This window comes from Aquila chrysaetos, chromosome W, assembly GCF_900496995.4.
Source record: "Aquila chrysaetos chrysaetos chromosome W, bAquChr1.4, whole genome shotgun sequence".
NCBI classification, from domain to species: Eukaryota; Metazoa; Chordata; class Aves; order Accipitriformes; family Accipitridae; genus Aquila; species Aquila chrysaetos.
The window spans coordinates 1,177,638-1,191,338 of NC_054457.1; the positions used below are offsets into that span (position 1 = coordinate 1,177,638).

Here is a 13,701-nt window from a genome sequence, read left to right on the forward strand (position 1 = left end):
TGAGGTTATTCAGGGAGAAAATTAGAAGGGCCAAAGACAAACTAGAACTTAATCTGGCTACTGCCATAAAAGACAATAAAAAATGTTTCTATAAATACATTAACAACAAAAGGAGGACTAAAGAGAATCTCCATCCTTTATTGGATGTGGGGGGAAACATAGTCACAAAGGATGAGGAAAAGGCTGAGGTACTTAATGCCGCCTTTGCCTCAGTCTTTAATAATAAGACCAGTTGTTCTCCAGGTACCCAGCCCCCTGAGCTGGAAGACAGGGAAGGGGAACAGAATGAAGCCCCCATAATCCAAGGGGAAATGGTTAGCGACCTGCTACGCCACTTAGACTATGGGGCCGGATGGGATCCACCCAAAGGTACTGAGATGTGAGAGACTGAAAGAGTTAATGCCTCAAACATTGTGGTGGGGCAAGTTCTGCTTAAAGACAAACCCTGCACAGCAAGGAACCAAGGTGAAAAGCCCATCAGCTCAGACATCAGCAACAGGAGGGGGAGGACGTGCTGGAGGGTGCACAGCTCCCTGTTCTGATAAGCTGTTCTGATACAAAGATCAAACAATGGCCACATCTGCAGGGAAGGAGAAGTTACTCCCCAAACAACCCCCAAGCCCAAAGGCTCACAAACTGCTCATTAACCTGACGAGTTTGGGTGCCCGCCCAAAGGAGGGGCAAGGATGATAAAAGGACACAAACTGAAGCCCCAGGTGTGCAAGCCCACTGGGACTGGACCTGTTGGCTGACTGGACCAATGCTGGACCCAGGACTGGTGAAATCTTTCTCTCTTCCTTTCTCTCTCTCTGTCTTCTCTCTTTCCTTTTCCACAATCCCTACACCTCATCCGTTTCAAGATATAAACCGTTGACCAAGTCTGAGACTAAGAGTAGATCCAGCCACCCCTGGGCCCTTCTCTGAGGAGGAGTCTAGAAAGCAAGGGGGTCTGCTCTGAACCTCGTGACTCAATGGGAGGGATCTCCTTATTCCCTGAATCAATGTATATGGTTACACGGTTTACAGAAGTAGTCTTATGCCAATTCCTGTTGTGAGAAACCCTGCCACCTACTACCACGCCTCCCCAGTTCAGTTTGCTTCTGTCATGAATAAAATCTTTAACTGATCGTTTGGTGTCATTTCACCTTAATTTAGCCCGAGGGAATTTCGAATTAAACACGACTCCCTGGTCTGTCCAGTCTGGGTCGTGACATGAGGGAGCTAGCAGAAGTGCTCACCAAGCCACTTTCAATCATTTAGAATCATAGAATAGAATCATAGAATCATTTAGGTTTGAAAAGACCTTCAAGATCATCGAGTCCAACCATCATCCATGCCCACTAAACCATGTTCTGGAGTACCCCATCTACGCGCTTTTTGAATACCTCCAGGGATGGTGACTCAACCACTTCCCTGGGCAGCCTATTCCAATGTCTGACAACCCTCTCAGTAAAGAAATTTTTCCTAATATCTAACCTAAATCTCCCTTGCTGCAACTTGAGGCCATTTCCTCTTGTCCTATCTCCAGCCACCTGACAGAAGAGACCAGCACCCACCTCACTACAACCCCCCTTTCAGGTAGTTGTAGAGAGCGATAAGGTCTCCCCTCAGCCTCCTCTTCTCTAGACTAAACAGCCCCAGCTCCCTCAGCCATTCCTCATAAGACTTGTGCTCCAGGCCCCTCACTAACTTGGTTGCCCTTCTCTGGACATGTTCCAGCACCCCAATGTCTTTCCTGTAGTGAGGGGCCCAAAACTGAACACGGTACTCGAGGTGCAGCCTCACCAGGGCCGAATACAGGGGAAAATCACCTCCCTGCTCCTGCTGGCCACACTTTTTCTGATACAGGCTAGGATGCTGTTGGCCTTCTTGGCCACCTGGGCACACTCCTGGCTCACATTCAGCTGGCTGTCAACCAGCACCCCCAGGTCTTTCTCTGCCGGGCAGCTTTCCAGCCACTCTTCCCCAAGCCTGTAGCGCTGCATGGGGTTGCTGTGACCCAAGCACAGGACCCGGCACTTGGCCTTGTTGAACTTCATATGATTGGCCTCAGCCCATCAATCCAGCCTGTCCAGATCTCTTTGTAGAGCCTTCCTACCCTCAAGCAGATTGACCCTGCCTCCCAACTTGGTGTCGTCTGCAAACTTGCTGAGGGTACACTCAATTCCCTCATCCAAACCATCAATAAAGATATTAAACAGAACGGGGCCCAACACCGAGCCCTGGGGAACACCACTTGTGACCCGCTGCCAACTGGATTTAACCCCATTCACCACAACCCTCTGGGCTCGTCCATCCAGCCAGTTTTTCACCCAGCGAAGAGTACACTTGTCCAAGCCATGAGATGCCAGCTTCTCAAGGAGTATGCCATGAGAGACAGTGTCAAAGGCCTTGCTGAAGTCAAGGAAGATAACATCCACAGCCTTTCCCTCATCCACTAGGTGGGTCACCTGGTCATAGAAGGAGATCAGGTTGGTCAAGCAGGACCTGCCTTTCGTAAACCCATGCTGGCTGGGCCCGATCCCCTGCTTGTCCTGGACTTGCCATGTGAGTGCTCTCAAGACAAACCGTTCCATAATCTTTCCCGGTACCGAGGTCAGGCTGACAGGCCTGTAGTTCCCCAGATCCTCCTTCCGACCCTTCTTGTAAATGGGAGTCACGTTGGCAAGCCTCCAGTCCTCTGGGACCTCCCCTGTTGACCAGGATTGCTGATAGATGGTGGAGAGTGGCTTGGCAAGGACCTCTGCCAGTTCCCTCAGTACTCTTGGATGGATCCCATCAGGTCCCATAGATTTGTGAGTGTCCAGGTGGCGTAGTAGGTCGCTAACTATTTCCTCCTGGATTAAGGGGGGTATGTTGTGCTCTTCATCCTTACCTTCCAGCTCAGGGAGTGGAGCACCCTGAGGATAACTGGTCTCCCTATTAAAGACTGAGGCAAAGAAGGCATTAAGTACCTCAGCCTTTTCCTCATCTCTGGTGGCTACGTTCCCTTCTGTATCCATTAAAGGATAGATATTCTCCTTGGAATTCTTTTTACTGTTAACATATTTGTAAAAACATTTTTTGTTGTCCCTTACAATAATGGCCAGATTTAGTTCTAGCTGAGCATTTGCCTTTCTAATTTCCTCTATGTATGATCTAACAAGATCCCTGTACTCCTCCCGAGTTGCCCACCCTTTCTTCCAGAGATGATAAACTCTCCTTTTTTTCTTGAGCCCTAACAAAAGCTCCCTGTTCAGCCAGGCCGGTCGTTTTCTTCGGTGGTTCAACTTGCGGCACATGGGAATAGCCTGGTCCTGAGCCATTAAGATTTCCTTCTTAAAGAATGTCCATCCCTCCTGGACCCCTTTGCCCTTCAGGACCATCTCCCAAGGCACTCTCTCAACCAGTGCCTCAAAGAGGCCAAAGTTTGCCCCCCGGAAGTCCATAGCGGTGGTTTTGCTGACCACCTTCCTTGCCTCACCAAGAATTGAGAATTCTATCATTTCATGGTCGCTAAACCCAAGACAGCCTCCGACCACCATACCTCCCACCAGTCCTTCCCTGTTCGTAAACAGTAGGTCTAGCAAGGCTCCTCCCCTGGTTGGCTCACCTACCAGCTGTGTCAGGAAGTTATCTTCCACACACTCCAGGAACCTCCTAGATTGTTTACTCACTGCTGTGTTGTATTTCCAGCAGATGTCTGGAAAGTTGAAGTCCCCCACAACAACAAGGGCACACGATTCTGAGACTACTGCCAGCCGCTTGTAGAACAATTCATCCGTCTCTTCAACCTGGTTGGGTGGTCTATAACAGACTCCCAGCACAATATCTGTCTTATTGGCCTTCCCTCTCATCCTCACCCATAAGCACTCCACCTTGTCATCACAATCGTGTAGCTCTGTACAGTCAAAACATTCCCTAACATAGAGAGCCACCCCACCACCTCTTCTACCTTGCCTATCCCTTCTGAAGAGCTTGTAGCCATCCATTGCAGCACTCCAGTCATGGGAGTCATCCCACCATGTTTCCGTGATGGCAACTACGTCATATCTATCCTGCTGCACGATGGCTTCCAGCTCCTCCTGTTTATTGCCCATGCTGCGTGCATTGGCATAGATGCATTTGAGCTGGGCTATCGAATCCACCTCTAACATCAGCATGCTGCCCCCACAGGCTCATCTCTGGTGCACCTAGTTTTATCCCTTACCCCCTTCAAACCTAGTTTAAAGCCCTCTCTCTGAGCCCCGCCATCTCATGAGCAAGGATTCTCTTACCCCTTTGAGATAGCTGGACACCATCTGTCGCTAGCAAGCCCAGTGCTGTGTAAACCTCCCCATGATCACAAAACCCAAAATTCCACCTGTGGCACCAGCCTCTGAGCCACGTATTAACCAGGTGTGTTTTCCTGTTCCTTTCAGTGTATTTCCATGCCACTGAAGGGATTGAGGAAAACACTACCTGTGCTCCCGATCCTTCCAGTAATTGTCCCAGTGCCCTGAAGTCCCTTTTGATTGCCTTTGGATTTCTCTCTGCAATCTCATCACTGCCAACCTGCACAACCAGCAATGGGTAATAATCAGAGGTCTGAACCAGACCAGGGAGTTCCCTGGTAATGTCTTTTACCCGGGCCCCAGGGAGGCAGCAGACTTCCCTGTGGGATGGGTCAGGTCTGCATATTGGGCCCTCTGTCCCCCTCAGAAGGGAGTCGCCTACAACAATTACCCTCCTTTTTCTTTTTTCAGAGGATGTGAGAATGCGGGGGGCTGCCCGACTGAGCCTAGGCACCTCCCTAGATAGGACTTCACCTACAACCTGATCTTTACTGGCCTGGTCCTCAAGTTCCAGAGCCCCATACCTATTGCGTAGGGGCAACTGGGAAGGTGAGGGAGACCGGGAGCGGATTCGCCTGCCTCCCCGAGCAGGGACCTGTCTCCATTCCCCTCCATCTCTTAGGTCCCCTCCTGCCTGGTGGCAAGAGGGCAGGGGAACCTCCACTTCTTGCGGAGCCTCCATCTGCTGCCTCTGCCTCAGGGACGGTAGGGTGTGGGCCCACCAATCTATCTCCCTCTCACACTCCCTGATACTCCTCAACCTTTCCACTTCCTCCTTCAGCTCTGCCACCAGGCTGAGCAGATCATTCACCTGGTCACACCTCACACAAGAGATGCCCCCGCTGCCCTCCGTAATCAGTGATAGACTCAGGCACTCCCTGCAGCCAGAGACCTGGACAGCTGCATGTTTACATGGGAGCTCTGTCTGCGTTGCCACATTTTTCCTAACAATGGCTTTCACCTGAGTGGCAACCATACCTGGGTCTCCCTCTGGGCCGACGCCCACCACTTGAGTAGTCTTCTGAGCTTGGAAGAGGAAGAGGGGGGCTGCGCCCTACCTGCACTCCCTGCCTGCACAAACTGCTGTGCCACGCCCTTTCTGACGCGCCACGCCCTGATTGCCCGCCCTGTTCACCACACTCCTGGTCGCTGGTGCTCCTCAGGGCCATTTAAATCTCCCGTGGTTGCCCCTGGCAACGCCCACACTGCATCAGCCTCTCTCACGAGAGCGGGTCCCTCCGCTCTTCCCCGGGGCTCCTGGGCCTCAGGAACCTCCCAGTCTGCCTCAATCTAGTGCTTAGCCGCTGACTTACCGTTGCTTCTGCTGGCCTCACCGCTGACTGAATTTATCAGCAGTCCTGGCTAACCAGGGAGGTCCCAGTTGACTGGAGGTTTGCCAGTGTGACTCCCATCTACAAGAAGGGCCAGAAGGAGGATCCAGGGAACTACAGGCCTGTCAGTCTGACCTCGGTGCCGGGGAAGGTTATGGAGCAGATCATCTTGAGCACCATCACACAGCATGTACAGGACAACCAGGTGATCAGGCCCAGTCGGCATGGGTTTATGAAAGGCAGGTCCTGCTTGGCTAACCTGATCTCCTTCTACGACAAGGTGACCCAATTTAGGGACGAAGGAAAGGCTGTGGATGTTGTCTACCTAGACTTTAGTAAAGCCTTTGACACCGTTTCCCCCAACATTCTCCTGAAGAAACTGGCTGCTCATGGCTTGGACGGGCGTACTCTTTGCTGAGTAAAAAACTGGCTGGATGGCCGGGCCCAAAGAGTTGTGGTGAATGGAGTTAAATCCAGTTGGCGGCCAGTCACAAGTGGTGTTCCCCAGGGCTCAGTATTGGGGCCAGTTCTGTTTAATAACTTTATCAATGATCTGGATGAGGGGATTGAGTGCACCCTCATTAAGTTTGTGGATGACACCAAGTTGGGTGGGAGTGTTGATCTGCTTGAGGGAAGGAAGGCTCTACAGAGGGATCTGGACAGGCTGGATCGATGGGCCGAGGCCAATTGTATGAGGTTCAACAAGGCCAAGTGCCGGGTCCTGCACTTGGTTCACAACAACCCCACGCAACACTACAGGCTTGGGGAAGAGTGGCTGGAAAACTGCATGGTGGGAAAGGACCTGGTGTGTTGGTCGACAGCCAGCTGAATCTGAGCCAGCAGTGTGCCCAGGTGGCCAAGAAGGCCAATAGCATCCTGACCTGTATCAGAAATAGTGTGGCCAGCAGGACTAGGGAAGTGATTATCCCCCTGTACTCGGCCCTGGTGAGGCCGCACCTCGAATACTATGTAGTGAGGGGCCCAAAACTGAACAAGACAGACACTGAGGTGCTAGAGTGTGTCCAAAGAAGAGCAACGAAGCTGGTGAAGGGTCTAGAGAACAAGTCTTATGAGGAGCAGCTGAGGGACCTGGGGGTGTTTATTCTGGAGAAAAGGAGGCTGAGGGGAGACCTTATGGCTCTCTACAACTACCTGAAAGGAGGTTGTAGCAAGGTGGGTGTCAGTCTCTTCTCCCAAGTAACAAGCAATAGGACAAGAGGAAACAGCCTCAAGTTGCACCAGGGGAGGTTTAGATTGGATATTAGGAAAAATTTCTTCACCGAAAGGGTTGTCAAGCATTGGAACAGGCTGCCCAGGGAAGTGGTTGAGTCACCATCCCTGGAGGTACTTAAAAGACTTGTAGACATTGCGCTTAGGGACATGGTTGAGTGCTGGACTTGGCAGTGTTAGGTTGACAGTTGGACTCTATGATCTTAAGGGTCTTTTCCAACCTAAATGATTCTATGATTCCAAGAAGAGTGGGAAATCGAGTGGGTTGGAAATCTTGTGAATTGAATCATCACAGAAGATTAAGCATCTGCAAGGGGGAATTTTTTCTCTCTCTCTAATAGATGAGCTAAGGCAGAGAACAAAGCTAAGATCCTTGTTCTTCAGAAATGATGGTCCTTAGCCTTACTGCACAGAATATTTCTTGATTCCAATTTTTCAGTGATTTATCATGTACTAGAATTGCCTTGTATCCAACTGCTGAGGACATTTCAATTATACATCATATTTAATTTTAATTTTCCAAAATGCAGCTTTACAATTAAGCAATGCTAAAGATGAAGCACTGCTTGTGTTGATTGTTAAGTAAACATCATTATGTAGTTTTAATAAAAAAATTCACTCATGCATTAATCCCTCAGAACTGTCAGCTATAAAATACTGAAGTTAATGTCCTAAGGATTTGTTGGGATTTAAAAACTGTAATTATTGGCTTTGCTTTCTGAAACCTTAAGGCAGCGTAGAGTACCATTTTCTATCTTCAATAACCACTACTCTTAGAAATTACTTCATTTATACATAAAGCTCAATATTCATTTATTTGTTCCTAAAAGCGATACCAGGAGACAGAAATCCAAAATTATGCAATGATTACATAATCTGAAGCCAAATTTACAAGGATGCTGCAATATAAAACCCATCATATTAACTTTCAGAAGTCTCACTAATGTTCAAGTCCTTGTCTAACAGTTTCTCAGTCTCATTTTTCTCTCTATGGCATTCAAGAATGGATTTAATGCATCTTAATCACTTCTGAAGTTGTGTCTTAGAAACTGCAAAAAAATAATCAGCAAAGATCCACGGAATTTAACGCTTGAAGTGGAAATCACTGTAGCTAGCTGTCCTGCTTTCAGCTGGCATAGAGTTAATTTTCTTTCTAGTAGCTGGTATACTGTTATGTTTTGGGTTCAGTATGAGAAGAATGTTGTTAACACACTGATGTTTTCAGTTAGTATAAACACTACTTAGCAACAAGTCAAGGATTTTTCAGCTACTGATGCCCAGCCATCAAGAAGGCTGGAGGGGCACAAGAAGTTGGGAGGGGACACAGCCAGGGCAGCTGACCCAAACTGGCCAAAGGAATATTCCATACCATGTGATGTCATGCCTAGTATATAAACTGGGGGGAGTTGGTCGGGGGGGGGGGGGGGGGGAGCTGTGTGGATCACTGCTTAGGAACTGGGCATCGGTCGGCAAGTGGTGAGCAATTGCATTGTGCAGCACTTGTTTTGTATATTCCAATACTTTTATTATTATTATTGTCATTTTATTATTATTATTATTATAATAATTAGTTTCTTCCTGTCCTATTAAACTGTTCTTATCTCAACCAACGAGTTTTACTTTTTTTTCCCCCTGATTCTCTCCCCCATCCCACTGGTTGTGGGGGAAGTGAGCAAGCAGCTGCGTGGTGCTTAGTTGCTGGCTGGGGTTAAACCACGACAGTCCATTTTGGCACCCAACGTAGGGCACGAAGGGTTGAAATAATTACAGACCTGACCAGAGCATGTTAAAACAATTCTTACAAGCATTCATTATATTGGTTTAATAGTCGCTGGTCACAATGTCGATTTATAGGCTCTTTATGAGCCAATTTATGGGTGAGGCACCTTTCTTCCCCTTTCCCTTCTCCTCCAGTCTGATTACAATGGCATTTGAGAAAAATGAAAAATTTGAATATGCTTGCAATGTTGAAACCAGCATGGTCCTATTGCTAGGAACTAGCATGTTCCTGAATGTGGTTCAGGTCTTGTTTAGGGTTAAACAACTATTTAAGAAGATCACCCAGAGATCTGGCTCGAGGCTGGATAATGATGAGTGGCAGGGTGTGTGGGGTAGCATGGGCAAATGCCTAGGGCAGTGGGCACCTCCAGTGTTTTGGAACTTCACCCTTGAACAAGTGCAGAATCCTGAAAAACTAGTACAAACATTTGGAAAAAGTATGCTGTCACCCCGACAATTCCAGGGAGACACAAATCACTGCAATGTGCTGGGGCCTGGCCCATGCCTATTGAGCCCTGTTCAACACTACTCAGTACCCTCAAGGGGAAGAGAAGGTCCCTGCGTTTAAGAACAAGGAGACAGGCACTGCGGCCACTCCGACCCCGGCGACAGGCACTGCGGCCACTCCAACCCCCGCGACAGGCACTGCAGCTGAACCAGCGAACCAACCTGTGCCAGTATCAGTTGCCCCATACAGAAGAAGAAATATAAATAAAACCAGTTTGCTTAGCAAAGGATGAAAATGAACCAGGGCCATCAAGGGAACAGGAGAAAGAGGCAGAACCAGAGGTAATCACCCGATCCCTATGTGGCAGTACATTCCGCCCCCCCATCCTGCCAGGAGGAAACAAAACTTCTCCAGGCAGGGAGAAGGGGAAGGAAACCCTGGAGGCTGCAGGTTGAAATTTGAACTGGCCAATCGAGATGCGCCAGGTACACCGAGGTGACCCTCCTAGCCAATAGAATTAAATGACCACAGGTCAGATTCGACAGGGGTATAAACGGGGTCCTGCTGGAGGACATGTTGGCAGTCCTCCTTGGAGCAGCGGGTCTGCAGTCGGGGACTCCCCCTCGGGTCGGGGCACTGCCCGAGGTAACTCCTCGAGGGAGAGAGCCCTCAGCTTTTAGGTGAGTGATACGCGCATTTTGAGCCATCACTTTAAATCTTGGGGATTCTTAAGTCGGCCGTGTAGTATTAATTCTCTTTACATCATTGAGCCTGTGGTTTTATAAAATGTTACCGGACTTCTAACTAACTTTGCTGAAGAATAAATCTGAGTCTTAACACCTGTTGGATTTGGTTAGTCGTGCATCCGTAAAGTTTTAAATTGGTGTAGTCGGCAGGATGGTGTTAATGGAGGAATTATTACGGAGGCACGGCTGCAGCCCTTCTCCCCCAGGTCTGGACTGGGCGAAGGAGAAGTGGTCCGACCCGGCAGCGGTCGTGGAGAGAGTAGAACTGTGCCGCGGAAGTAGTCCGCGAGACAGCAAAGGCAGCGTGTGGGCCCTCCTGGGCGCCTGCTGGATTCAAGCACAGAACTGAAAGAGTGATTCTGCTAAAAGGCAAGGGGAAATAGATTGTCTGAAGGTGGAATTGGAGGAAAGGGATGTGCGGCCCCTTATTGAAACAGAAGGGCACGTGGGTCCGCACGGTGGGAGCCCCCGGAGCGCTGTTTGCACGGCCCCTCGGTAGGGACCCGAGCTCGGCGAGTTGCAAGCTAAGTTTTCGCGCAAGGTGGGCGAAACCGAACCTGAGTATTTGTGGAGAGTTTCTCTAACGGGGGAGGATCGGATACTGTTGAGTGATGACGAAGCAAGAAACTACTGGGGACAGGGAGTATTTCTGAATGATGGACCGACGGGGGATCGGTCAATAACGTCCCGAGTAGCTTACTGGGCTGGGGGTGTGGACCCCAAGGAGAGAGGAGAATCTGTTACTATCTGGGCAAAGGGACTGTCGGAGTTAACGGAGGGCAGCAGGAAGGTCCGCCCAGCCGGTTGTAAGCCCCGCCCCTTCGAGCGGTCTCGATCTCGCGGGCGGGCGGACCGGAATTACGATCCCGAAAGGAAAGGAACGCTCTCTGGCGGAAGGCACCGGCACTGGGGGCAGCCCCAGCCGTGCTGCACGGGCAGTCCGCCGGCGGCATCCGGGAGTGGGATTGCTGGAGGGGAAAGCTGGAGACCAAAGGGAAGCGCCAGCAATCCCGCCCCCTCGGGAAGAGACACGGGACCCTTTCGCGGCACTGCGAGAGGAACTGGAAGGGCTAAAAAACTAGGAGCTGCGGTTTGGGGTTCAGGCTGCCCAATCTGCATGGTGAATACCTGCCAGTGGTCTGCTGATAAAGAGCCTTATATACACATTCCTGTGGGCCCAAAACAGATAAGTTTGGAATTCTTAATCGATATAGGAGCCCAAATTAGTGTTTTAAATGATCTACAAGCTAGTGAGCTGGGAATTAGGCCATCAAGAAAGGCTATAAACATTAGAGGAGTAACAGGGGCCAAGTGGTTAACGCCCCTGTGGTATGGAGGGCGATGGCTGAAATATAAACAGTGGGAGGCCTGGCAGATTGACTATATCACACTCCCAGAAACCCACCAAGGCAAGTGCCATGTGCTTACAATGGTGGAAGCAACCACTGGGTGGCTGGAAACATATCCTGTGCCCCATGCCACTGTCCAGAACATTATCCTGGGCCTTGAAAAGCAAGTCTTATGGCGACACAGTACCCCGGAAAGAATTGAGTCAGACAACGGGACTCATTTCTGAAACAACCTCGTAGACACCTGGGCCAAAGAGCATGGCATTGAGTGGGTGTATCATATCCCCTATCACGCACCAGCCTCTGGGAAAATTGAACGGTACAATGGACTGTAAAAGACTACATTGAGAGCAATGGGTGGTGGAACCTTCAAACACTGGGATACACATTTCGCAAAGACCACCTGGTTAGTCAACACCAGAGGATCTGCCAATCAGGGTGGCCCTGCCCAGTCAAAACTTTTACATACTGTAGAAGGGGATAAAGTCCCTGTAATGTGCATGAAGAGTATGTTAGGGAAGACAGTCTGGGTTAGTCCTGCCTCAGGCAAAGGCAAACCCATTCATGGGATTGTTTTTGGTCAAGGACCTGGGTGTGCTTGGTGGGTGATGTGAAAGGATGGGGAAGTCCGATGTGTGCCTCAAGGGGGTTTGATTTTACGTGAGAATAGCCAATGAATTAAATTGTATGATGTTAGTTGCTATATAACCCTGCCGCTGTATGTTATCATTACTGGAATTGTAACATGTTATATCCATGTTATTTCAGTAAGAATCACTTGGGCCAAGCAAGAATGAGCTTTGATAAAACTGAGCAAAGCACAGTAGTGATGGAACCAGAACTGACTTCAGCACGCAACAATCCAACACTACACACCATCCTCCTGCTGCGTCCAATGTCACCCGCTTGCCACACGGTACCGAAGCCTGATCCTGCTCTGCTGACTGAGAGGACTTTGCACCATTCCTCCTGCTCAGAAAGACTGGTATGACAGGTGGAGCCCATCGTCATGGACTAAATGAACTCAACGGACATTTTATAGGGATGGCCCATAGACTAAGGGAATGGTATATTTATCAAAGGACAGGAAAGGTGATGGTGATTAATTGGTATGTATTGGAAAGTATGGGACCTGAGCATGATGTAAATGGTATGGAATAAGGGGAGGACACTATCCTGGTTTCGGCTGGGATAGTTAACTGTCTTCCTAGTAGCTGGTACAGTGCTATGTTTTTGAGTTAGGTATGAGAAGAATGTTGATAACACACTGATGTTTTCAGTTGTTGCTAAGTAATGTTTCTACCAAGTCAAGGATTTTTCAGCTTCTCATGGCCAGCCAGCAAGAAGGCTGGAGGGGCACAAGAAGTTGGGAGGGGACACAGCCAGGACAGCTGACCCAAAGTGGTCAAAGGGATATTCCATTCCATGTGAAGTCATGCCCAGTATATAAACTGTTGGGAGTTGGCTGGGATGGGGGGGGGGGGGGGGGGGGGCGGCGGATCGCTGCTCAGGAACTAACAGGACATCGGTCAGCGAGTGGTGAGCAATTGTATTGTGCATCAGTGGTTTTGTATATTCCAATCCTTCTATTATTATTAATGTCATTTTATTATTTTTGTTATTATAATAATTAGTTTCTTCCTGTCCTATTAAACCATTCTTATCTCAACCCACGTGTTTTAGGTTTTTTTTTCTCCCGATTCTCTCCCCCATCCCACTGGTTGTGGGGGAAGTGAGCGAGCAGCTGCGTGATGCTTAGTTGCTGCCTGGGGTTAAACCACGACAACAGTTTAAACTCTTTAGGTAATAACTCTCTGCATCTAACTTAGGTCACTATTCAGAATCCATATCCCCATATAAAGAAAACAAAATGTCTTTTTCTTACAACCAGTTGTAATTTATAGCTACTGTATTGCCTGTAGCATGACGCAAAAGGAATTGTTATAATTTTCCTCCTCTTACCTTTCTTGTCAATAGACTTTTGCGCCTCATTCCACAAGCCTCTAACTGAAGACGCCCTCGCAATGCCAATTCGATTAACATACAGCCACGCAATCCTGAAGAGATGCAATCATTCCAGAATGATGTGTAACCCTGTGAAGAATGAAAGACAGTAAGATGTTTCCATCTCCACCTGAAAGCAAATAGAAGAGGCTTACTATGTTCTCTAAGCAGTTCTCCGGCCCTCATACGCTTTTGAAGTAGCATCACTAGTCAATTACAATTCCTGTATTGAAAACATGAAAGAGAAAACAGACTCATCCTCCATTAGTTTTGACACTTAGTCTCTGCTCTTTGAAGAGCAGGGAAACTTCAGGAAAGTGATACAAAACAAAACAGCAAGATATCAAGAACTGCAGGATATAAAGTGCAGTTAATATGTAGTCAAAAAAAACTTCTTACATTTTTAAGACATCAAGTATTTGGCATTACCGACATCACACGGGCTTATTTGAGTTTCCTGAGAAATATTAACATGATTTTACATCCATTAACAATATGGCA

The 13,701-nt window shown here is 48.6% G+C and overlaps 1 protein-coding gene across 1 annotated transcript in view; it reads right to left on the minus strand.

Moving 5' to 3' along the window:
• The window catches only part of LOC121232787 (Golgi phosphoprotein 3), an 85,521-nt gene that overhangs the window by 19,071 nt on the left and 52,749 nt on the right, over positions 1-13,701 (minus strand). The window contains exon 3 of the mRNA XM_041121246.1: positions 13,159-13,290. Coding sequence (XP_040977180.1) covers positions 13,159-13,290 — 132 coding nt within the window. The remainder of the gene's footprint in view (positions 1-13,158; positions 13,291-13,701) is intronic.